This window comes from Gopherus flavomarginatus, chromosome 10, assembly GCF_025201925.1.
Source record: "Gopherus flavomarginatus isolate rGopFla2 chromosome 10, rGopFla2.mat.asm, whole genome shotgun sequence".
NCBI lineage: Eukaryota > Metazoa > Chordata > Testudines > Testudinidae > Gopherus > Gopherus flavomarginatus.
This window is the reverse complement of record NC_066626.1, coordinates 78,002,853-78,029,250: the sequence shown is the minus strand read 5'-3', so window position 1 is coordinate 78,029,250 and position 26,398 is coordinate 78,002,853. Positions and strand designations below refer to the sequence as shown.

The window sequence follows — 26,398 nt, the reverse complement described above, 5'->3', positions numbered from 1 at the left end:
TGAATATCTTTGAGGACTATTATCAGGTCACTCATCGGTCTTCCTCTCTCAAGACTAAATACACCCACTTTTTTAATCTTTCCTCATAGATCAGAATTTCTAACGCTTTTATCATTTTTGCTGTTTTCCTCTGGACTCTCTCCAGTTTATCCACATCCTTCCTAAAATGTGGTGCCCAGAACTGCACACAGTATTCGGCCTTAGTGAGGCCTCAGCCGGAGCAGAACAGGTCAATTACCTCCTGTGTCTTACATAGGCCACTCCTGTTAATGCACCCCAGAATATCAGACCCTCTCACAACTCTGAATATGCTGACTCATATTCAATGGGCTATTCACTATTATCCCCAGATCCTTTTCAGCAGTACTACGACTTTAGCATTTATTGCAGTTGTGCATTTGATTTTTCCTTCCTAACTGAAATACTATGCACTTGTCTTTATTGAATTTCATCTTGTTGATTTCAGACCAAATCTCCTCTTTTAAGATGGTTTAGGTCAGAACCTTAAATTATGTCAATAAAGTTATTTGGTTCCAATAACGGTGGTAGAATAATAATAATACTTAACACTTTGACAGAATCTTCACCGTGCTTTACAATAATAGGCACCTGCTCTTCAAATCTCCTGGAGGGGAGAAAATAAGTCAGCTGTGGGAACCAGCTCTTAAAGATTCCAACATCAGAAGCAGCTCTCCCAGGGCAGTGATGGTAGGCAGAAGGTAGGTCCTGCTATTGCAGCTGGAAAGGAAAGAGTTTGTTCCAACTAGGGACATTGTTCCAGAAAGTTTACACTTTGAAGACTATGAACTAGGGACAAGGAGAGCAGGATATATATGAAAGAAGCTGAAGCCTCACACACATTGTAAGATCAGAGTCACTGGGAACCCAAAATTTAATGCCACCTATGTACACTGTAGTTTAAAGGTAAATATACCTGTAACAGAGCACTGATCCTTGGGTGATCCGTTCATCTGTTACAGACTCTGGTCATTGAAAATTTGGAGTCATAGTTGTAACTCATATGACTAGGAGCAAGTATGTGATCTAAAGGCATCTAGACATAAGAATTCCTTAGACAGAGGCAGGAAAAAGCAGAGGACCAGGGTCAAAGAAGACCCTGGGTTAGATACCAGGGACAGAAGTCTTAATGTGGTCTTCCCATAACAGCTAGGCAGAAGGGGCTCTACTGCACAACGTACGGAAATGGCTGCAGAGAACCCTTCACCAGCGGATAAAAGACTATCTGAGCTAACCAGAGAGCTGATAGACTGCAAAGCCCACGGGGGGCTGTGAGAGAAAGGATTAACTGTACAAATACAAGTGAGACAAACACATTATAATTAATATTAGCAGCAGCAACAATTTCTATTCTAAAAATTGTTGATTCAAATAAAAGTCTTTGGAGGAGCCCACAATGACTTGGCTTTTCAAGAAATTAACGCATATTACATAGCAGACTATATTATGAAACTCAAGCTGCTTTTCCTTTGACTTAGCATTCAAATAGAAGCTACTGAACAATGTAAACAGCACACCAAGATGGAGGACGTTTTTTTACAACCAGTTTAAAGCTCTGAAGTATTTATCTATCTCCATGGTATAATACATATGATCTTAAACTGAATGAGACCTTTTGTTGTCCTTATTCAAACCATTTTATTACTACTCATATGACAACAAATACATACATTTGTTAACAATGTACATTGTACATGTTCTCCAGATTTTTTTACACTCCCTTCTATTTCCCACAGATGTTCCCATGAAACTTTATGTGTTGTTTCCACAGACCACAGAGTTCCCAATCCATTGCACCCTGAGAACTAGATACTGAGACAAAAAAAATTAAAAAAAATCCTGTGCAGTCATGCAGAGCACACTATCACAAGGTACTCTATCTACAGACTGTTTGGCATCACAAGATATTCTATCACAAGTGATTGGTCTCATGCACAAAAGATTTTAAGCCTGCTATATCCAACAAAAACAATCTGAAATGCTTAGAGAACAATGTATTTTAAAAAATCCATAAAAACTTCAACTTACTTGTCTTTGAAGACATCTTGAGCAGTCTTCTGTTCTTTCTTCTTGCCAGCATCTTTCAGGGGAAAAAGTGCCTTTATTTTTTCAAGTGGAGCCTGGCACCTTTCTCTCACCTCTTGAGGTGTCTCCAACATTTCTAAAAGGTGCTGTTCAATGGGTGGCAATGGCTGGTCAGGATGAAAAGCCTTATGCTGCAGACACTGTCAGGATAAAGAGTGGGCTGGTGAGGAGAAGGGTTTTCAGGTTGTATTTTACAATTCACCTGTATTTGGCAAACCACCTTCTAGTTTCATATAATGAATATTACTACATAGGTAAGAAATATCCTGGCTCAAGATTGGCTGAAAACAGTCATGTAATGAGATAAACTTCCTGAGGACCTCCTCAGAGGTCAATAACAATATAAACCAAACAGCTCAGACAAGCAAATAAGAGCATCATCACTAGCTGCAATAAATTCTGTGAAAACTATTACTTAACACCCAGGAACTAAACAGTTGCTTTCTCCTTCCAACTGCCTAACTTCAATTAACCTTTAAAATGTTAGTTTCAAAGGAAAAGACTGTTTAAATTCAGGATCATGTTAGAGAGATTTTCAGATATTTCTGATGAAGACAGTCTGAAGACAGATAACAATATATATACATTGACTTCCTGCTTCAGTAAACATCAAGCTTTATTGTCCCTTAAAGAAAACATTTCCTCTTGGGTCAATCATATCTGGATATTCACAAAAGAAGTCATTATGTACCTATGAGCAAATAGAAAGAGAGAGAAATTAAAAGGCAGGGGTAAAAGAGAAGAGATATTTTTTCAGATTAGATTTGAAAAGAGCGAAAGAACGGATGAGGCTGACAGAGGCACATGAAGGCTCGAAAAAATGGCAGGAGCTACAGAGGAGAATGTTCTTTCACAACAGTGGCAAGACAGTAGACAAAGAGGAGGCCAGTGCTAGATAAATGGAAGGACAGAGAGAGACCAGGTCAATGAGGTGGGCTGAAGAATTTTCATGGAGAGTTTTAAAAACAAAGCAGGCACTTTTGAATTGATATGAAATGAGTGGGAAGCCAGTGCAGATGTATGTTTGTATATCTGAGGAACATTTGCTACTGAAATGAACTGTACAATATATATTATGTATAAATGTGTGGTAAGTATTCAAAATGCCAAGCAAACAGAGTTATGCTCTCCTGTTGGCTGTCAGGCATGACCTCAATTTAAGAAAGAAAAACAAAACAAAAACCCCTCCATATTCATGCTGAAGAGGTGCCAATAACACCAATCTCTATCATATGTTACACATCAATAGTGATGCTCTTCCATGCTGACATTCAGAGTGCTATCCACATTAGCATACACTTTCAAAAGGAGGCAGTTGCACAAAGCAACAGATTGAAAAACACTTGTAATGATTTAAGGCATAATTATTTTGAAAAAGAATAAAGATGTCGCTGGAAGCTGTAGCAATGGCTCGTGTAATGCAAAAACAATATTAAAACAGCGTTAGGGGACTGAATTAAACTCACAAAAGCAAGACATTGTGAATCTGATTTGAATATGTATTGTAGGCTACTGTATCCTAAGGTCCTCTATGAGTCAGCTGCAGTAACAGGGTGGACTGAGAAACAAGAACTGCCTATATTTATTTACACCCAGCTGCTTTTGTGGGTGTGACAAGACTTTTGATGTTATTTTAGACTAAGACTAAGAGGATAAGAGACTGTTCCACAAGGAAGAGGGCTTCTGGCTGCCGTGGGGGGAGCTGGTCAGTGAGATGATAGGCACCTTGGAAACACCTAAGCTAAATAAATAGAACTCTGTATATTTATCCTGAATTTTCTATCTCAGTCCGTCCCACACACTCTGCTTCCCCTTTACTTTGAGACTCATATTCTTCTTCCACTTCCCTTGGCAACCAGGCAGCCTCATGTTGCTATCCTGCTTCCAGGCTCACTCTCCCATTCGTATAAGCTGTCAGCAACGTACTCTGCTCTGCTTAAACTCCAGATGTGCCCTGCATTCCTAGCCTGAAGGAAGGATCAGGATTTGGTAGTAGAAGGTGGCAATTCACAGTGAAAGGGCTCTCTAGGGAACTCAGAGACCATAGTGATGCACGCAGAATGAAGATCTCCTAGATAGGTAAGATGGACAGGACCAGTTCGGACTGACTGCAGGGAAGAGTCCTGACTTGCTTTCCCTAGCAGCAGGCAGGCAGCCTCAACAAAAGGCTTAGGAACCAGCTGGTACTCAAAGTGTTAGGACACTGGCTAACCTCCAGGAGTCTAGAAGTTCAAGTGACAGCTATTTTTGTAACTGATTTAATACAACCTTTCGAAAGATTCATTCCAGTTTCATTTCCAATAAGAATGCCCCCAGTTGCTGTTTCAACCTCTCTTGGCTCCCTTCTGCCACCTGTCTTCTACATCAAGTAAAAGCTATGTCCACATAGAGCTTTCTGGAGAAATCATAGAATATCAGGGTTGGAAGGGACCTCAGGAGGTCATCTAGTCCAACCCCCTGCTCAAAGCAGGACCAATCCCCAGACAGATATTTGCCCCAGATCCCTAAATGGCCCCCTCAAGGATTGAACTCACAACCCTGGGTTTAGCAGGCCAATGCTCAAGCCACTGAGCTATCCCACTCCCCTATAAATCTGCCACCATGGCTGCACAGCCTAAAAACCTCAGTGTAGGAGCACCTACAGACTCAGTACTTACATCAGAGTAAATTAAATGTAACATATAAACAGGGGCAATGTCCTATGTGGGATATTAGACCTGGATTGTACAGCAGAAACCCTTAAATTATGCAGCACCTTCTCATCCAAGCTCTTTCCATCATTAATTTCCTGCTCACCCTGTCCCAGTACAGCACAATCTGTCCAGTGTAACTTATTACTTCTTTATTTTGATATTAAATTTATCTTATTGTGTGCTGCCCCAAAATTTACAGAGTGCTGAAGATTTCTGTACTGAAAAGAAATAACGGCATCACAGAAAATGTTGAAGGGAAGCTGGTGGTTTTGATAGCTGAATCGGAGAGTCGGTTTCCCACTCAGGAAGATACAGGAGTTGGTTTTGGTTTTTTGGCACCTTGGAGGAAGTTGAGGCTTTTGTATTGGGGAAGGAAGATTGAATTCCTCATCCTCCACTCCAGCTAACTCCGACAGCCATTTACCATCACTTTGTACCCTCTCATATAAGCCACTTCTTCCAGAGATGAAAACATAATTTATCTAGATGCTTCTGCTTAAATATCAACATTCACTGCTAATCATTTTAAGTACCTTCATGAGGTAACACCTCAGTGAGATAAACCGGGCAGTTCATATTTCCCTCAGAGGCATTTCTCAAGCTGTGTGTGGATTCATGCAGACATCACTGTACTGGTTATATTCACAGCATATTTTAAAGGTTTTCTTGGAAACCCATAATAGCCATAGGTACAATTTTTTTTTAAATATGTTTAGTTTGTGAAGTGCAACTATGCAGCAAATTCAAAAATAAGAGTAATTTTGCTGCAATTTATATGGCTGCATAGTTATATGACACTCAGGACTCTACCCAGAAACCTATGCTGCAGTAGAACAGACGTATGTGGTTTGAGCATTGGCCTGCTAAACCCAGGGTTTTGAGTTCAATCCTTGAGGGGGTCATTTAGGGAACTGGGGTAAAAAAAAAATCTGTCTGGGGATTTGTCATGCTTTGAGCAGGGGGTTGGACTAGATGCTCTGCTGAGGTCCCTTCCAACCCTAAGATTCTATGATTTCTATGAAATGGCAGAAAAGAACGAATAGATTATGGTTTATTATTTAGACTGTATGCTTTCTGAGGCAGGTACTATATTTTATTTTATTTTATGTCAGTACATCATCCAGCACTCTGGGTATACCTACACAGCAACTAAACACCCACAGCTGGTCTGTGCTAGATGACTCAGCTCATGGGGTTGGGGCTGCAGGGCTGTTTCACTGATATGTAGACTTCTGGGCTTTGGCTGGAATCCAGGCTCTAGAACTCTGCAGGGTGGGAGGGTCCCAGAGCCCAGGCTCCAGCCTGAGCCCAGAAGTCTACAAAGCAATGAAACAGGCCAACAGTCTGAGCCCTACGAGCCCGAGTCAGCTGGCATGGGCAAGTCCTAGGTTTTTCTTTTCTGTATAGACGTACCCAATGAGGCCCCAATCCTGACTGGGACCTCTGGCCACTAGCATAAATAATAAAATTAATGCCCCACCAATAGCAGCCTCTCCTAGGGAGTCCTATTTTCCCTCTATCTTCCTCTAAAAACAACATGTTTACAGTTACACAGCAACCCTCCAGCAGCACTCTCAAATCTGTCATTGGGATAATGCCATTGTTCTGTTTTGGAAGTCAATGACACACCAAGGAAAGAGATCTCCAATACATGACTGTCCATTGAAGCAAGAGTTTAAAACGTTATCTGTAAAAAGCAGAGGAAATTCCATCAAAACATTGTTCCTCTTATAACATTGTTTTTTCCTAACTCCCAGCACTGCAAACTCCCCCTAGGGCTTGCCTCATGCTGGGGTCTTTCCATCTCAAATATCACCACCAAGTAACAAAGCTTCTGCATACCAAATCTTGCAATCAGTTGCATTCTGTACAATCACTCTGGTAGGCAGCACGTGAATGCTGAGTTCTGCAGGGGTCATTGAGAGTAGGATTTCAAGACAGTGGAATTACACTTTTGTCACTGAAGACAAAATTTGGCCCACAGAACCTTCTATTTCTGGTGACAATGCAGTAAAAAGAACAAACCCAGGATGACTCGCAGAACCCAGGCTGAATTTGCACGCACGTAGGAAAAACATTTTTTAACTTGTAAAATGCACAAATTTCATCTGGAATCATTGAGACACAATAAGGATGGACCCCACTGTGCCATTTTAGTCACTGTTCAGAGCAGAAACTCACATTCTACAATATTCTATCCATGGCCCTGTGTATAATATGCTTATGCAGTTGCATAAATTGCATCATAATTGCCCATCTTTTTGAATTTGTCACATCTTTTTTAAAATGAACCCTTAAATTCTGGGGCATAATTAAGTCTCTCGCCTTCATGGTTGCAAAGAAAATCTTCAGATGTGAAACAAATGTAAATCAAAACGCAGACAGTTCGAAACAATAGCTCTGAATCAAGTGTGAACTGCTCCATTTATCTCTAAAATGTGTTAACTCCGAAGCCCAGTGAGGATATTTTAAGTGTCAATACTGTTAACTGTTTCACTGCTGATCATTTTAGCAGAAACACCAAGCTAACACACTTATCTATAATTGCTGGATGCAGAAGCAGATGTGCAGGTGGATGTTTTCAGGGTTTGCTGGGGGTAGAGAATGAAGAATTAAGACCCTCTCAAGATTTAAAGTCAATCTCTGCCCCTGCCTAAAAGGGGAAGGAGAGGGGGGCATCCCCTCTTCAACTGCCTCCTCCTTGCCAAAACACAAAACAAACTTGCCTTCCTGAGGGCTCGTCCAGACTAGGGGGGGGAAATCGATCTTAGATACGCAACTTCAGCTACGTGAATAACGTAGCTGAAGTCGAATATCTAAGATCGAATTACTCACCCGTCCAGACGGCGCGGGATCGATGTCCGCGGCTCTCCGTGTCGATTCCGGAACTCCGTTGGGGTTGATGGAGTTCCGGAATCGATATAAGCGCGCTCGGGGATCGATATATCGCGTCTAGATTAGACGCGATATATCGATCCCCGAGCAATCGATTTTAACCCGCCAATACGGCGGGTAGTCTGGACGTGGGCTGAGGGACAAAGGCCCCAGTTTCCCAACAATAATTTCTATCATGCAGTTATGCATTATCAGTATAAAAATCTGATACTAAACATATTTTATGTTGGCCGTACACTTTGAGTTTGTTGCCAAGTAAAATAAACAAACAACAAAGAATACTGCACTGATTATGTTGCACTAGACCAGGACAGTGAAGGACAGAGTTTGTGTGGGAAGTGCTGCATAAGTTGGTCTACGGTGGCAAACAGAACATAGGACATTATCTAGAAAGAAGATGCAGCTGTTACTCAAGCACATGCCTTACTTGTAAACGGCCCAACATACCCTGGCTGGCCTGGGTTTCCTTATATGATAAGGCTTTGTTTAGACTGCCTGTTGAAACCCTTATGATGCAGGGAGCTAGAAATATTTGGTCTGAACTGATGCCTGTGGCAAGACTCAAGCTAGCAGCCACTCAGGATCAAGGGATTAATTCATTTAACTTACATCTGTCACAATCCAAGTCTTTTCATACAACTCTGAAAAAGATGGGCAGGGGTGTGTAGAAACAGGAAAAGTTTTAACCTGAAAGTTAATCATCTCACCTGATATAACCTCTGAAACTGAGGGTTTGGTATTTTGCTGGTTTTAAATATGTCTTCGGTTGTCTCCCCATCATCATCTTCATAAACCAAACTCATAGAATCAATGAGAAAGTCAACTGCAGATAACTGATCCTCTAAACCAACAAATATAAATATGAACAAAAAAGATTAAATACACTTGCGGACGGATCTGCTTGTAATAATTCACCCGCAAAGATCCACTTCAGAATATGAGATTTTAACAAAGACATCAAATGCCCCATAATTCACTATGTTTTATATTCCCTGAGGATACAGATAGGCTGATAATGAACATGGATAATGGACACAGTAATGAAAACCATGCATTGTTTAAGGACTACAATGTAAAGTTATAGACTCTTTTAGTTTTGTGAAGATCTCAGTTACTGCTGCCTTTCTGTTTCCATTTTTCTTCTTTTTCAAGATGTTTTTATTTGTAACAGAAGGTTTATAGGCCACTTGGAAAATGAGGAGAACAGTTGGTTTGGAGAACTAAATGGAGTTATGCAACTTTTAAAAGTTACAAATGTAAATTAACTCAGTTCACAATAGTCAATTATTGCCTTGGTAAGATGGGTTGTTAAATTTCTGCTTTCAAACTGCCTCTTACAGGCAGGAAATCAAAAGCGAATCAGGAATCACATGGCATCCTACATGCCCTGACTGTCAGATTCTTGTTCCTTTTCAGAATGGGCCTTACAACAAAGAAGAACATCCATAACACAGTCTGGATTACACATTACCGTATTAATTCAATCTACTCCAGACTCTTGGGACAGTGAACCAAACACTGTAGGGTTTCATCTGGGCCTCCTGTCTGAATCCCAGCACCTGTGTGTGCCTACTTCTTCAGCACTAATACTTGCATACAAATTTAAACACCAGCTTTTCACTTCTAGATTACATCACAGTATGCATAGGAAGATGGCTGTTAGATGGCCTGTCTGAAGGAGCTGCTGGTTCTCTGTGCAGTTCCTAAAGCAGAGAGGTCTACAGTGTGAACCCCATAACAAATAAACCCTTTGATGATAGTCTCAAAAGAGAGGCCAAAGACTGACTGGGTCATGGGGGATTAACCAGGTCTCCCTAAAATCATAAAAGTTCAGATGACAGCTTGTGATCATTTAACCTGAGCCAGACTTCAGCCTGCAGTATAGTGTTGAAAGGCTGTGTGCAACCCTTGGAGCCACTCAGCCTCCAACTAACCAGACAAAGTTCTAATGAGCTGACCAAACTGACTTCTTCCAAATCAGGTTACGTTTTCAAGGGAAAGTCAAACATTCCATGTATTTTAGAGTGACTTAAAGTTATGCTATAAGGCTACAGCCAATTAGTGAGAAAATAAGGGACCTACTCACCTGTAGGAGTGTACTTTTTATTGTTTTTCAAAGAGGAAAACATGTATTGTCGTAAGTCTTCCATGTAGGGTAACTGCACATATATCAGACACTAAAAGGGGGAAAACAAAAGTGAAGCAAGTGAACTTGAAGTGAAAATGTAAAGTTAGTTCCAGAAGTAAAGGCAGCAGGAGTATAAGGAAATCAGAAATCTAGAAACTGTACAAATTGAAATAGTTTAATTTACTAGACATTTGTATCGTACTACAGTTTAAGTACAATATTTAACATAATTATTACTTTCACAAATATCAGGATGATTAAAAAAAACTGTGTCAGTAATGCTCTAGCCATTTATTAGACCTATTGGATCACCTGGCCCATCATCCTGCTAGTTTAGGATTGTTGCCTAGTGCTCTGTCCACACCAGCTTTAAATATCCCATGCAATGGAGCTTTCACCACTACCTGTGAGAGACTGTTCTATGCCTACTGCATCGTATCATCAAGCAAGTTGTTTTTGACATTCCCAGCCTAATTTTTTTTCATATACCTCCAGCTCATAGCACCCTAAATAATTCTTTTCCATCCTGGATGTTTATACCCTTTAAAAATACAAAGACTTATGTCCACCCCCACCATAGTCACTGCTTAGCGAACCTATACATAATTTAGCTCTCTGAACAGTCTCTCACAAGTAAGATCAGTGGAAACATATGCTGCAGAAATTCTGCAATACTGTACAGCTTTTAGGGTCTCACTGTGTGTGTGTGCGCGCGCGTGTGTGTGTGTGATGTAAAGCATTCATTTTGAAAACAAACTACATTTCTAGCCCTTTTGGTTTTGAAGGAAACCTTCCCAAATGCAATGTGAAACGATCCAGCACTATCTTCTAAAGTCTTCAGACTAACTCAAACAGTATCTCTGAGAGGTGTGAAATAAGGAAAATGTAGAATCACAGAAATGTAGGGCTGGGAGGGACCTTGAGAAGTCATAGAATCATAGGACTGGAAGGGATTTTGAGAGGTCATCTAGTCCAGTCCCCTGCACTCATGGCAGGACTAAGTATTATCTAGACCACTGGTGGGCAACCTCCAGCCCATCAAGGCAATCCGCTGGCAGGCCGCGAGACAGTTTGTTTAGATTTGCATGGCCACCCGCAGCTCCCAGTGGCTGCGGTTTGCCGTTCCCAGCCAATGGCAGCTATGGGAAGCAGCGCGGGCTGGCATGCCGAAGGTTGCCGACTCCAGAACTAGACAGTGGAGAGTCTTGAGTTTACTCATTCCAGTCATAAAGCTTGGGCATGTCATAAGCATGGAGCTGCAGAGCTAATAAAATACCCGTAATCAGAAGTGAAGGCCAGTGCTGTTGTCTCCCACCTTCTCTGGGAGCTCTCTAGTAGATCTTCTCTGAAGACCAGAACTGACAAGCTGACTAGACAAAAGGGTCAGAAAGAACTCTTTCTAAATGTCCCACAAAGCCCTGCCGCTTCACCGCTATCATTCCCATATATTAAAGAATAAACAAAGAAGGCCCTCATGGCCATTAGAATTGGGAAAGCTGTTGGCAAGGACCACAATTACCACAAATTCCTTTAGAAATTGGGATCAAATGGATAAACATCGTTCACAGACCTAGTCCCTGCATTACATTCAAGATGAAGACCCCAAAAAGCTGGTTTAAGGCTGTAGTCATTACCCTGATCGAACATGGAAAACCAACAAATGATGCCGTTAGCCATAACCCAACAGCATTCCTCTCCACAATTTGCAAGTTAATGGAGAGGGTCTTACTGGTCCATCTCACCCCATCTTTGAGGCCATCCTGCCAAAGGAACAGGCTGGTTTCAGATCAGGATGGAGTGGCTACAACCAGGATCTTGCCATTACTAGTCACACTGAGGCTGGCTTCCAGTGGAATCTAAAAATTGGAACAGTGGTGACAGATTTATAGACCACCTACGACACACAAGTCATCAAGTCCAGCCCCCATTCAATTCAACAGGATGTCAAATCAAAAACTTAATGACAACAAAATTAAATGTCAACTATTTCACTGCAGATTACTTTAGCACAAACTTCCCACTCATGTGCTTTATTCAGTGCAGCAAGATATGTTTGAAAAGCCATCTGACAGCTATTGGACCACATTTTGCACTAACAAGCATCCTATGGGGTTACATGGAGTATAAATCAGTAAACAATCTGACCACAACTTTTAAAGTTACAAATACTGAATGTTTTTTCTTGTCCCCTCCCTTCTTGACTGCTTTGCTGTGAAGAAAATCAAAAGTCTGACTGAAGATCTAGAGCATGGGTTTTCAATCAGGGTCTGTGAACAAGTTCTAGCAGGTTCATGACCATCTCCCTTTCTTTACAGATAAGATGGCAATGAGGTCCTGAAATATTTTTCTGTTATAAGAGGTTCATGGTATGGAAAAGGTTGAGAACAAATAATATAGGGGAATTCAAAGATCTGTGGGGAAATACATATGTCAGAAAGGTGAGGGGGGACATTTTTAAAAATAAAATGAGGTAAAATAAAAGTTGTTATTAAAACTATACAAAAAAGACACACATTTAAACATATTGTTTTGTTCTACCATGTGCATTGCAATGAGTTCACGCTAAAAAAAATCCCAAACCCTGCAAATCTCCCCCAAATTTCACGGATTCTGGGGAGCAGAAATTCAGCAAAAGTTAACAACATTTCTAGCAGAGTTCTACTGGTTCTAGTGACAATTATTGCTTCCAGTATCTTAATGATTTTAACTGGCTGCTTAGAATTCCCAATTTCTTAGTATTCTGTTGGTATTTAGATGTCCAGAAACGACTGCAATATTCCAGATATGGTCTCATCACAGATTTATAGTAAGAGGAGATTATCTCCTTGCTCTATGTCTTGCTGTCTCCGTGTACAACCCAAAATCACACTGGCCTCTTTTCCTGCCTTATCATACTGCAAACTCATAAATAATTTGCTTTGTGGCGAAGCTTCATTAATTAACGTTTGCAAAGAATGGATTTAAAGACTCTCTGAAGAAAGGCATTATATAGGTCAAAAATGTTACCTCATATGCATCCTTGATACATGGAAAGGCTACGCCAACCTGAGGATTAGATCTTCTGTCATAAGCATAACGTACTATGGCCACGACATCCAACTCATCCAAAGCATGAATCAGAGCAGAAAGTGCAACTGCTGCAGCCTGTCAAGAAAGAGCTGCAAGTTCACACAAGCCCTGGTTAAAAGCTATTCAGACCAACTTTCACATTGAATCCAAAAGCACTTGCAAAGACAAGGACGCCTCCGCTTTCAGTCAGCAGCCTGACTTAAACGCCACCTTTTACCTCCAAAAGACACAGCAACAGGCACAGTTCAAACCTGGTCACAACAGTGGATATATTCAAAAGTAGGGACTATCTTTAGATCCTGTACATATCACCACTCTTAAACACAACAATGGAAAGGGTTCTACATGAAATTGCAGGATAGCAAGGAAGGAAGAAATGGCAGTTTCGGGGCTTTGTTTTTGAAGTTTCTATTTTCTTGAATGTTGACAGTAGACACAGATTTCATTTTAAATGTAAGAGAGAATGAGTGCAGGGGCATTACATAGTCACCAGTGAACAAAAGGTTAAACCTCAGTTCAAGTGCCCTGTCCTCTTGTAGAGATGTCCAGAGGGAGGACTATAAAATGGCTGCCAGGAAGTCATAAGTCTTGCTTGAACCCCAGGTTGGAGAGTTTGGGTTTCTTTTCTGCTTATAGTAATTTATTTTCCTTTTTCCTCATAACCTTTAGGCCTTGAAGGGAAAGAAACCTTGCTGACTGCCTCTGTATTTTTTTCTGCTGAGTTTTACATCAGCTTGCAACATTTCAAACTTTGAAAGAATACAAACCACACTTTGCATTCCATGAGACAGTCTGAGATACAAGGATCCACACAGAATCAAGCCACCACTTACAAACATGGCAAATATGACCTACTTGCAGCCTTCCCAGGTATAATTAAACAACAGTGAAACTTACAAATTTCTCATTTCTGATTGGACACAAGATATTCTTTTTGGGCTCAATCCAGCTCCCATTGACCTCTATGAGAGCTGGATCGGGATCTTTGTAAATTGCATAGTGAAGAATGTATTTGTTTTATTAACACCAAAGGACTCCTACATCAACTTTATTGCTAGATTCATTACCATTAATTCACGGTGAGCCGCCACTCAACTTAAAATTTATTTATCTCACCTCATCATCTTTCGCTGCAAAGACCTTCAGAACCTGGTTGCCCATGTAGTGATGCCTCTGGATCTATAAATTAAAGTTTCTAAAATGATTAGTTTTGATCTAAAACAAATGCCATTTTTAATTGTACCAACTAATTAATTCTACACTAGAACAAACAAACATAATACCCACATGTAAGGCTAAAGCATTTAATTACAATGTACAGTAGATATAAAACCTATACGTTGCTCTGTTTCCATTTACTACACAATGTGAAACTCTACTCATATTTTGCAGTATTCATCATAGAGAACCGCCATCCTATCAAATGGATATTTGGAAGGTGCTGCACTAGCCTTAGTCTGTATGGAGAGTGGCAGTGCTTGCCAAAGGGAAAATTATACTTCACTAGGACAGACAGGATTCTGCATCCACGTTTTGCTTTTACAACCTGGCAAAATTCTCAGATCTGAGATCAGACTTGGACTAACAAATTCCAGGATATGTGGCAGTCATTGCTAGCTATGAATGAGCAATACAGAAATTAAATACTGGACTCATGGAACATTTGTCTTGGGGTGAACAGTTCTACATGTTATTTAATGCTATTTAGAAAGTTACAGACATGACTAAAGCATGACTGGTACCGGTTTCTCTTCTTTTTGTTAAAAATCTTTGAACGTGTGGATAATAAGGCTCCTGGATGTAGATTTGGAGACGGATGTTCAGCAGCTGTAAACTGTCATAACCTCATTTAAGTCAATGACAATTTATGCAAGATAGGGATCTGACCTTCAGAAATCAGCATCATTCCTGAAGCTCCTGAAGTCAACTTCTTGTATCCACTATTATTCCTTCCTATTTGTCTTTAGGAGCTAAAATACTATGCTGTTGAGCATCACATATATACCTCTACTCCGATGTAACGCCACCCGATATAACATGAGTTCGGATATAACGTGGTAAAGCAGCGGTCCGGGGGGGGCAGGGCTGTGTGTTCCGGCGGATCAAATCAAATTCAATATAACATGGTTTCACCTATAATGCGGTAAGATTTTTTGGCTCCCGAGGATAGCGTTCTAGCGAGGTAGAGGTGTACCTAGATACCTCGCTGCATTTTCTTCGGTTTGCCAACTAACATCTCCTTTGTGTATTTTAAAATCTTGTATGATTTCTTGATTTACATGGTATTGCTTATAAATTAAAAATCAAAGTTTAAAAACCAGTAATAAGATGCCTTATGATCTTCTTTCCTCAGGGATGCGAATGATTGAAAAAGCTGCTTCAGTACATTGAGAAAATGATACGAGGTGGGTTTATTCCCTCTTTAATTCTGTATTTGGAAGTGCTCCAGTTTCTCTGGTTAATATGCAGTATGCTGCACTGGAAAAGGAAGGAGAGGAGCAGACCCCAAAGGCTGAGGAGGAGACACCTATCTCAAAGCAGGGAAGTTCGCAGCCACTGCACCAAAGGGGTGGCAGAGTAGGGTGCTGGAAGCCAGGGACTCGCTTCTGAGAGGGACATGATGTCCCGGGAGGTGTGCTGCCTGCTGGAACCTGCATCTAAGATGTTACAGAGAGGTTGGGGCTGAGGCTCAGCTATCCCTCTGACTGCTACCCCCACACTGCTCATCCGTGTGGACACCAACGATTTTGTCAGATCTGACCATGAGAAGATCAGCAGTGACTACAGGGCTCTGGGGGTGAAGGAGTCGGGGGTGCAGGCTGTGTTCTTGTACATCCGCCTGGCTGGGGCCCAGGCAGGGATAAGTGTATTCTGGAAATGAATGCATGGCTGCACAGACAGTGTTGATGGGAAGGCTTTGGCTTTCTTGATCATAGCATGCTGTTCTCGGAAGGAAGACTGCTGGGAAGAGATGAGACCCATCTGACCAAGAAGAGGAAAAGCATTTTTGCAGAACAACTCATTAATTTAACGAGGAGGGCTTTAAACTAGGTTCAAAAGGGGCAGATGACAAAAGTCCACAAGTAGGTATAAAAAAGGTTACTTCAACAGAGGGCTAAATGCTGGGGTGGAAATGGAAAATTACAAGAGGGTCTATACACAAATCCAAGGAGAATGGGGGACGAATTGGAAGAACTGGAAGTATTAGTCCATAAGCTAAATTATGACTTATTTGGCATCAGAGATTTGGTGGGATAAGTCTCATGACTCGAATATTGGTATAGAGGGGTATAGCTTGTTTTATTATACATCAAGAATATGTACACTTGTTCTGAGGTCCAAAAGGAGGGGAGAGGTAGGCCAGCTGAAAGTCTCTGAGTGAAGATAGGAAGAGGAGCAGCGGAACAGGAGCAGAGTCATGGTCAGGACCACCAAATCAGGAGAAGATGGAAGATGAGGCCTTTCTATAACAAATAAGGGACTTTAGCTACTCAGAATCTTGAACTGGGCTCAGAACTGGATCAGCAACTAATATAGTGTGTGAAGAGCTAGCGCACTGTGTTCTCACTGGTCTGTCTTGCTTAGTAGAAAGGCAGCTGCCTAAAGTAGCAGCTTTACTTTCTGGGTGCCCACATGATCAGATCATGTTATAACAATCCAGTCTAGAGGTGATTAAGGGATGGGATGTTGTAACTAGATTCTCATGTGAAAGGAAATGGCACAAACTCCTGTCTAGTCAAAGATAGTTTAGACCACTGCAGTTATAACAGAGTTCACAGACACCTCTAGCAAGATTGAGGCTGTGCACCTGTGGACAACAGAGGGATGGTTGCAGTTTTTGATAGCTCTCTATATATTGCCCTCTGCCGACCAGCATCACTTCTGTTTTTTGTGGTGATGGGTAATGATCCTGCGTTTCATCCAGGTCCCTATTTTGCCAAGGCACGGTAACATCTGGAAGACTTGACAAGACAGAGAAGTAGATTTGGGAGCATTCAGCATACTGCTAGCACTGAGGCTCAGTATCTTATGATACCCCCCAGTGACTTCACCATGGATAGTGAACAGTAGAAGTAACTTGACTCAGTTCCGGGAGACTCCAGGAGGATGCGTAGATGCCCATAACCACCATTAGGGATCTCCTGGAAAGGGAAGAGTAGTGCCAGCTTAAAATGTTCTGCTTTCATCTGTATGCATATGTGTATATTCCACTCTTAGAACGTGAGGCAAGATATCTCGTTGTCCAGGACTTCCCAAATGATTAAATCCTGCTTTCCTAGCTGACTGCTGAAGTTGTAGATAGCAGGAAGGAAAAGTGTTTGGTTTCTTACTGAGATAGGGAATGTCTCATCTTAAGCCTTGTAAGGCTCTCAGATGCCATGGGATGTAGAGTCTCTCTATAGTGTATGTATCTACTTTTAAAAGATATATATAATCATCTTCCTATACTTACTGCTTCTGAGCCCTAATTTTGTGAACCAATCATGACATTTAATTTTTGTTACTTTAATGAAAACAAGAGGAAAACCACAGCTCATAACTTATCCTACGAGCATTAGAATTAAGACACTTAGCTTCCAAGAGTCCTCAAACATTGGTGAGCTTCTATTGCTAGTACGATGGAATGAACACACAGACTTGGACAAAGCCAGAGAATTTTGTGCAGGGAACTAATCAGGGACTAGGGAAGGAGGAATCCACTTCCTTGCCACTGGAAGAGGGTGGGGAAATTCTAAAGCTTCTTCATCAAGTACTTCAGCCCCTGGGCTAAGATAGGGATTGCACTACACCTGGCAGCCCGACATGAGGATCTGTGATCACTGGCTCTGTATAATCATGAGCCTGAGGCCACAACGATGAACCTCGCTCAAATGCCCCCTTCACAGTGACCTATGTGGAGTCCAGATCCACTGGACGTGGCAAACTTGAACTGTTTCTGCACATCTAATAGCAGCCACCCACACAACATGCACCTGTTCACTGGAGCATAGCACAGCACCATTGTCCCCAGTAGCTCGGACCTATATTCAACAGTTATCCAGTAACTGCGTGGGAAGAAGTTCAATACTGCACCTGAGATGATCTGCTGAATCCTAATACAGAAAAACACTTTGCTTCGGTTTTGTATTTCATTTGCTCCTCGTCTACTTTAGAGAAAGGAACTATATCGCTCCCATAGCGGAACCCTGGAGAACAAGAGATGAGTATCTGGTAAGCATCAGGGCCTACGTTTCTTACACTTAAATTAGCACTCTGCATATTTTAACAATGCATGCACACCCCACAGCTATACCCCATACAATTAACTTTGTAATTTACATCAAATTACTTTCTCCTGTTAACAAAATAATCACACACTCCATAGACAAAATTTGCAAATCACAAAAAACAGTTACACTCCTTGTGCATCATTTTACATAATGTACCTACTTTTGCAGATATCAGAAAAGAAAAAAAAATACTTAACACACTGCCCACCACCTTATACTCACAAAACAATACTCAGTGAAAAGAACATGAACATTCCTTGCAAATAAAAATAGCAAAAACATAACACAAATCAGCAGAAGACTCAAAGAAAGGAATCCACAAAAAATTCAGAGACCAAGCTGTCATTAAAGTGGATATTAAAGACCTACTGATGCCTCATGGAAAAGCAAAAACCTTTCTATCCAGAGACTAGTTGATCTAGTGTTTATTTCTGTATTTTGCTTCCTTCGCTTGTTATTACTAGGGATATTTGCATGAAATCAGGATCTTTGTTTCTTAGGAGTATCACCTGTTCTTGCTGCTTAGTTCCCAACCTGAAGTTATAATATTCTGCTTGCAATACCACAATTAGCTTCTGTTTAGCTGATTATGCTGTCAGAGCCTGAGGATGATGTCTTCAGGTGGGGAATAAACATCAGAAGCAGATGAACATCCCAAAATGAAAAACTTTTTTGCATGGACATTTCCTTAAGAATTTGAAAAGAACATGAAAAAGCAAGTTGAAGCAAAACTCAAAAAACACACTCAATGTGCAGAATACTCTGTACACAGAATGTTCTTCAAAAATTTCTATGAAACATCGGGAGCTCTTTAGCTGAAGTTGAATGTCAGGCCACTGGGTGAAGACATCTTTGGTCTCTCTAGTTTACTTTGATATTGGAATCAAAAGTAAATTGTAACTATTTACTACTACTTTTCTCTGAAGAAATAATCTGACAGGCATTCACAGATCAGGAATTCAGCAGAGGGAGGTCAGGAATGCTCAAAGATTTCTAGAATGTTCTGACCCTGCTTGAGGAAGCAGGTAGCAGCTTTGGGGTGAGGAAGGATCGAGAGAGTTTTAATATATTATAACACATCATAGCCTTGTTCCCAACATTTTAAACTTCTAACCTCTTTTTTAAAATATGCTGTAGCTCAACCACAACATGTGGGCTTTGTGCAGGAATCGCTGGGTAAAATCCCATTGTTATGATGGAGGTCAGATTAGATTATCATAATGGTCAGTTCTGGCCTTAAAGTCTATTAATCAAATCCCAAAATATAAAAACTATCAAAAGGTGAGTTAGTTTATATCCACGGACAGTGCCATCTTAGAGAACAACTACTAACAGGCAAATAAATGTATCCCCACTCTACTAAATCTACATGGAGAGATCTATATTTAAGGCCCAATCCCGCTCACTGAAGTCAGGGCAACTACAAACTCATCTGAAACATTTAAGCATACTGAAGGAAATAGGAAGTGTCCCCAAATTAACTGGAGTGAGGGCAATAATTTAGCAGGAAAAGATGCTGTGGAATTTGAAGAGAACCCCTCCTAAAGTCTACCCTATAATGTAAGCAGATTTTTTTTTAAGTTTGAAATTATGAAACATGCACAGAACACTAAGTTAACATTACTTACTAGCTTTTTTCATAATTACATCACCTCTGCTTAAAGAGAGACAGTCAACTTAAAAATCACACAGATGTATGAACATTTTTAACCTACTACTGTTACAAACAACACCCAGGATTACTACAGTTAAAGGAGTTGAGAGAGAAAAATTATATTTCTATTTTTTTAGTTTACTTTGTGCACTTGACCTTCTGTAGTCATTTGTACAGTCTCCCCCATATAATTATTCTATTTCCCCCATTTGTGTAGGACTTTTAAACAGCACCAAGGGAAAGAAACATTTTCTTAAAATAGCAAAATGTGACTGATAATAGTGTGTCAATATAGCTACTAGATACCTGCGGCTGGCCAGTGCCAGCTGACTTGGGCTTGAGGCTCTGTCTCACTGACGTGTGGGCTTCCGGGCTCAGGCTGGAGCCCAAGTTCTGGGACCCTACCACCTCACAGGTCCTAGAGCCCAGGCTCCAGCCCCAGTTTGGAAGTCTACACAGCAATGAAACAGCCCCACAAGCCCAAGCCAGCTTGCACAGGCCAGATGTGGGTTTTTCTTTGCTGTGCAGACATACCCAGGGAGACTGAGAAGCAGATATAGCACTTGAAACAATTTTTAACTCAAATTTTTGAAAATGGACTGTATTTCAAGTTGATGATGTGCCTTTATTCATCTAAGAAACTGAATTCTTTGCATTCAAAGAGAAACTAAACTATGCAAAACAGAAATTTACATGCTGTGAGTATTATCCTGCATTCTGTAACCCTGGCACCTGAAACCTCCTTTTAGTCTAAATGGTAAAGCTAATTCTCAAACTTTTTCATGGTGAGAACCACATCTAACAGAAAGATTATCCCCTAGACAACTCCTTTTATTCATTATCACAGAGAGCACAGCATCTTCCATTCACAATTGTGTAATATCCTTGTGGCACATACTTTTCCATGCAAGCAACTGCTCTAACAGTAGGAAGGTATTTGATATATTTTTAGATATATTTTGATGCAATTTAACAGCTGGAAACAAGAAGAGTCAGCACCATCCACCAGCCCATCCACCATGGAGCACAAGTGCTCCACAGAGCGCAGCTTGGGAACTGCTACACTGCCTTCCAGTTCCTTCCTGGCATTATTATTATTGCAATAATTAGAGTCCTGTGAGATTCTTTTTATTTTTTATAATTTTGGGATGGGGGGGTTATTTTGTGTTATTTCGTGTGACACATTTTATCCACACAGGAGATAGTGGGAAGGGAAGTGTAGGGGGTGTTGGGAATTCTTGGGCGAGGTGGAGATTGGAGAGTGAACCCACCTCTCACTCACCCTGCAGTGGTGGCTCTGATCCTGTGGGGATAGGCCTGGCTTCCTGCTCTGGGTATTTGGACCTGGCGCACAGGGTCACAGCTCGGATTTGGCCCAGCCACCCCTCCATGCATCATATGCTGGTCATGATGAAGTGGCACTGCAACCTAGCGCGCCAGGAGCCACAACTGCCACATGGGTTTTTTTGTTTTATTTTGCTTTATCCATTTTTTGTTGTTTTATTTTGTGTTATTTTGTCTTTGTAAAAAACATGCAGCTCTAGCTACTGTGGCAATAATACGAATTTTACAGATATACAAGATGACAAGCTCCCTACCCCCAAGAGTTTACAGTCTAAGGCCACAGTTCGACTTCTAAATCCATCTTTAGGCACCTAAGGGTGGAATTTTCTAATACATTTAAGTGACTTCGGAGAATAAGTCCTAAAATTTAAGCCTAAATGTTTTAAGAGGGTACAGAGAGAATAACCCATACCTTGAACAAGATCATCTTTCGGAACTTCTGTTTCATCATCATCGTTCAAGCAGTAGACAGTCTCTTTTTGCACATCTTCTTTTTTTAAGGTCTTGGCATCCACAACAGTCCAGGACTTTTTCAGCTTCTCTTCCGTGAGCTTTGTGTCAACATTGAAAGAAAAGGAATATTTCAATCTCATTTGGGGCTGGGTCCCCACCACAACATGAGAATCAATTCCTAGAATCATTTCTCTTGACCAAGTGCTGGGTCATAAACAGCATTTGCTGAAAGAAGCAACAAAGAGTCCTGTGGCACCTTATAGACTAACAAATGTATTGGAGCATAAGCTTTTGTGGGTGAATACTCACTTCATCAGACGTATGTAATGGAATATTGATATTAGGAAAGGTAATACACAAAAACCTGTAGGAGAACACTTCGACCTCCCTGGACACACAATAGCAGATTTAAAGGTAGCCATCCTACAGCAAAAAAACTTCAGGACCAGACTTCAAAGAGAAACTTGCTGAGCTTCAGTTCATTTGCAAATTTGACACCATCAGCTCAGGATTAAACAAAGACTGTGAATGGCTAGCCAACTACAAAACCAGTTTCTCCTCCCTTAGTGTTCACATCTCAACTGCTAAAAGAGGGCCTCATCCTCCCTGATTAAACTAACCTCGTTAGCTCTAGACTGATTCTTGCCTGCATATTTATACCTGCCTCTGGAAATTTCCATTACATGCGTCTGACGAAGTGGATATTCACCCATGAAAGCTCATGCTCCGATACATTTGTTAGTCTATAAGGCACCACAGGACTCTTTGTTGTTTTTTACAGATCCAGACTAACACGGCTACCCCTCTTATACTTGACAGCATTTGATGAAAACAGCATTTGCTACTCCAATCACCACTAGTGCTCTACTCATATTGACAATTCTCATTTCAGGTTAAACAAATGGCTCTCATTTTCCTCCAACCCTTGCTTGTCTTGCCTATTTAAATTGTAAACTCTTTGGGGGCAGGGACTATCTCTTACTCTGCCTTAGCACAGTGCCTAACACAATGCCATAATCAAATAATTATAATTATTATTATTATTATAAATGAGAAGAAACAGGAAGCTGGCAAGGGAAGCCCATAATGATTAGACCTTACCCAAGCCTAATAAATCCACCTTCTAGACATCAGGCATATTAGTAAACTAGAATATTTTGCCTTGAAACAACAGAATACTGAAGAGAATCCTATTTTTAGGTTCAGATGATGAACCAGTTAAACTCTATTTCACCAAAATCACCTCAGTATCACTGAACTACATGGCTGCCTAGCTATTATTTACATGATAGGCAGCTGTGGTATTACATATTTTCCTCTTTTTCTAAATGTTTTTCCTCTTACTGCTGTGTGAAAGACCCACACAAACAATAGGGGAAACAGACTGACTGAACAGTGAAACTGATATATGTAAGTTCCTGCCAAATTGCACAAAGCAAACACTGAAAAAAAAAGAGAAAATATTTTTACTAATCTTTTAAAATTATTATAATCTTACATGTGATTTGTAACAACAGTAAGTAAAACATTTATGTCCACAAATGTGATTTCAAATTGAGGATATCCTTATTACTATTTCTAAAAAAAAAAAAGTGCAATTTCCCCTAAAAAATAAGGAAAATATTAAGCCTCATTTGTTTATGGGCATTTCAGAGACAGCCAGTTGGAAAGCTTCACGTGAATGCAGCACCCTAAATCAGGATTGTAAACTTTATACAGTTAAATGTCACACTGTGGATAGGAATCACTTTCTCTTTCTGAATATTGTTAACTTTAATGCTTTAACATGCATGTCTAATATGGCAAAGTTAAGGTTGCTGTGAGAACTATAACTTCAGATTTACTGGGTTTTCAGCATGTAAAATCTCACCATAATGTTTTCCTTCATCTATGTTAAGGTATTTAATTTTCTTGTCTTTAAGGAAAAAATGAAGGTGCAGCTAACTATGCTCCTGCCAATGTATACTTAAATATGTGATTTTAGTAACTTACTGATTTGTATGCCACAATCCTTATAGACAGATTAGAACCTATAGTTAGCTGGCAGGGCCAAGCCATAGGTCTTCTTTCGATTTTCTTAAACATTGAAAGACGCTCCAGGCTCTCTCTAAATTAAAGAATCAAAAAAACAGAGATGAATCCTTTGATATGCTGAAATAAAACAATCTGGAAAATACAATCTCCTCAGGAAAGGGTGGAAGTCCAACTGGTTTGGCTTGGATTGCACAAAGCACCAGAAAATAAACTATACAGAACATTCCTGTTCCTGATCATAGTAAGAAGAGGGCAGAGAATGTGATCTAGTAGGTGTTTTCCATCTAAAACCTCTACAGCTTTATGATATTAAGGTTAAAGATAGTATGTCAGTTCTTATGGGGAAGAAGAGATTACACAGTTGTTTAGGAAGCATTTTGCAGTTAGCTAACATTAACACATTAAGTAATTTAGCTGGCTGAACAGCCCATATTATAAAAGACACCTCTCACTGGTAAGATGTTGCCTGGGCTGGAGATGAAAAAATAAAGAATCCTGTTTCAATTAACATTGTTTTGTTTGTTTGGTAATTAACATGCCCCACATTTTAATAAGTTGTTAATAAATACACTTCTTTTCGCACCTCAGTTAGTATAAAGCCAGCTACTTTGAATATCTCTAAGCCAAATAGCAGATAAAAAAACTTATAAGGCAAAAAAAGGTTCTTTTAAATGACTGTATATTAAAATTATAAAACTGTTAACACAACATCGCATAAGGCTGCACAGCTCAAAGTCAGAAAATGTGAAAATTAAGATTGAAAATACAGTTTTAACTCAGGGAACATTTATTAGATTACATCTTCTGTATGATCACAAAGACGTGTCTTCACGACCAAAAAAGGCATGTTTTTACTGTGAGATAGTAGTAATCTTGCTGTAAAATGGAGACAAGGCTATGTACTTTTCACAGCAATGTTGCTAGGAGAGGTCAACCACAGCTGGGGAGTATAATGTCGACCTCACCTAGCCACAATGCAGTAAAAACTACCTGCATCTTGTCCCCATTAGGTTTTAAATACCTAACACGTGTTAGCCCACTGTAATAAATGTAATACACCCTTCTGGCAATAAAGACATAGCCACAGTCATATCAAATAATGCAAGATAATTCAATAGTATTTTGTACAACCTAAGTTACGTGTGTATTTAAAAACCTGTGTCCATGTAATCAAAACTATTATAATTCATACACTCAAGGGGCAAAGTTAAAGTAAAACACTCAACTTTAACTTTTACATTTCTTAACTTTGTAATGCTTGTGTTACCTTAATTCTGTATTAACATAGTTTTTTAGATTTAATTTCCTATGTTTTTTAGAAGAAACAGATTCCCAGTTCTCCCCGATCAGTGAAGACCAAGTCCATTAGCAAAGTTTGCCCTTGTAGACTTGCAGACAGCATAGGCCAATAGTTAACTGGTTACTGAATAATACACATCTCTATATCTACACACATGTGGACTTTGATAAGCTTTTATTTTAAAAAAAGTCTAACAACAGCATAAATGCCTCTAGCCCTGTAGCCAGCCTTCTTGATCTCACATTGTGTTTCTTGACTTTTTTTTTTTCGCCCAGTTTAAATCAATATCAGACCTTAAAACAATATTACAAAATTCTACTTGACCATCTGCTTGGATAAATTATTTATTTCCATAGGGGGTAAAAATATTTTTGATCAGCAGCATAGTAAAAAGAGAAAAGGAGACACTGTGTCTAGGTTGGTAAATTTTCATGACAGTTTTGCAAGGCTACTTTATAAAAGCTGAATAAACTGATCTAAAACCTCATCTATTCTTAAACAATTTAAACGGCACTAAAGCCTTAATCTGTTAGCCAAATCCCCATTTATCCAAAGGTTTCAGACCTCCCCTGAAACCAAGGACTAAGCAGAGCTGTACTGCATTTATAGCCCAGGAAAGGAAAGGCAAAGATAAAAGAGACGTTTATTATTTGTATTACAATAGCTCCCAGGAGCCCTAGTGAAGGAACAGGACCCCACGGTGCTAGGTGCTGTACAAACACAGAACAGAAAGATGGTCCCTGCCCCAAAGAGACTATATAATCTATATATAAGACAAGAGACGACACAACAGATGGCTATAGACAGAATGGATATGAGTGGGGCAAGACCGCATTTGTCAGGGCCAGAAAATAGGATGCTGCAGTAATTAAGAAGTGGGAAGATGAAAGCCTGCACTGAAGTTTTAGCTGTGTATGACTGAATAAGAAAGGCTACATGCTAAGAGGTGTTATGCAAAAAGAATCTGCAAGATTTAGATATAGCCTGAGGTGAGGACCCAGAGAGAAAGGTCGAAGTCAAAGTTGATGCCCAGGTTACAGGCCTGAGTGACAGGCAGGATAGTGGTATTGTCCATGGTTACTGAAAAAGGAAGCTGGGGGAGGCTTTGGGGCAAGGGAAACTTAGAACACCTGACAGTTTCATGCACATGGATTATCTGAAAGGATAATCATGATCAAAAATATATTGTTTTGTTTGGCTTTGGGGTGCAGCAACAAAGCCTGTTTTTATTGCCATGGAAAAACCTCAGGCTGCTTTGTAGGCAAATAGAAAATAAATATGTAGCAGTGGTGATATATTTCCTCACAAACAGAAGGGTCTAAATTTCCCTTCTCATATAACATACTCTAACCAACCATGGAGGCCAAGATGAGGAAAAATATATAATGGCTACAAAAGGAGAGAGGGACCAAATGATAAATTGGGCAGGATGAGGGCAGGAAGCTACCAGTCTAA

At 40.2% G+C, this 26,398-nt stretch overlaps 1 protein-coding gene across 2 annotated transcripts in view; it reads right to left on the bottom strand.

The window, feature by feature from the left end:
* XRCC5 (X-ray repair cross complementing 5) overlaps positions 1–26,398 on the bottom strand; it is an 88,177-nt gene that overhangs the window by 45,999 nt on the left and 15,780 nt on the right. For both annotated transcript variants that reach the window (XM_050917051.1, XM_050917052.1), the window contains exons 7-14: positions 23,602–23,716; positions 21,569–21,707; positions 17,962–18,074; positions 14,005–14,067; positions 12,826–12,963; positions 9,778–9,868; positions 8,399–8,532; positions 2,047–2,243 (exon numbers count right to left, since the gene is read on the bottom strand). In XM_050917051.1, coding sequence (XP_050773008.1) covers positions 2,047–2,243; positions 8,399–8,532; positions 9,778–9,868; positions 12,826–12,963; positions 14,005–14,067; positions 17,962–18,074; positions 21,569–21,707; positions 23,602–23,716 — 990 coding nt within the window. The remainder of the gene's footprint in view (positions 1–2,046; positions 2,244–8,398; positions 8,533–9,777; positions 9,869–12,825; positions 12,964–14,004; positions 14,068–17,961; positions 18,075–21,568; positions 21,708–23,601; positions 23,717–26,398) is intronic.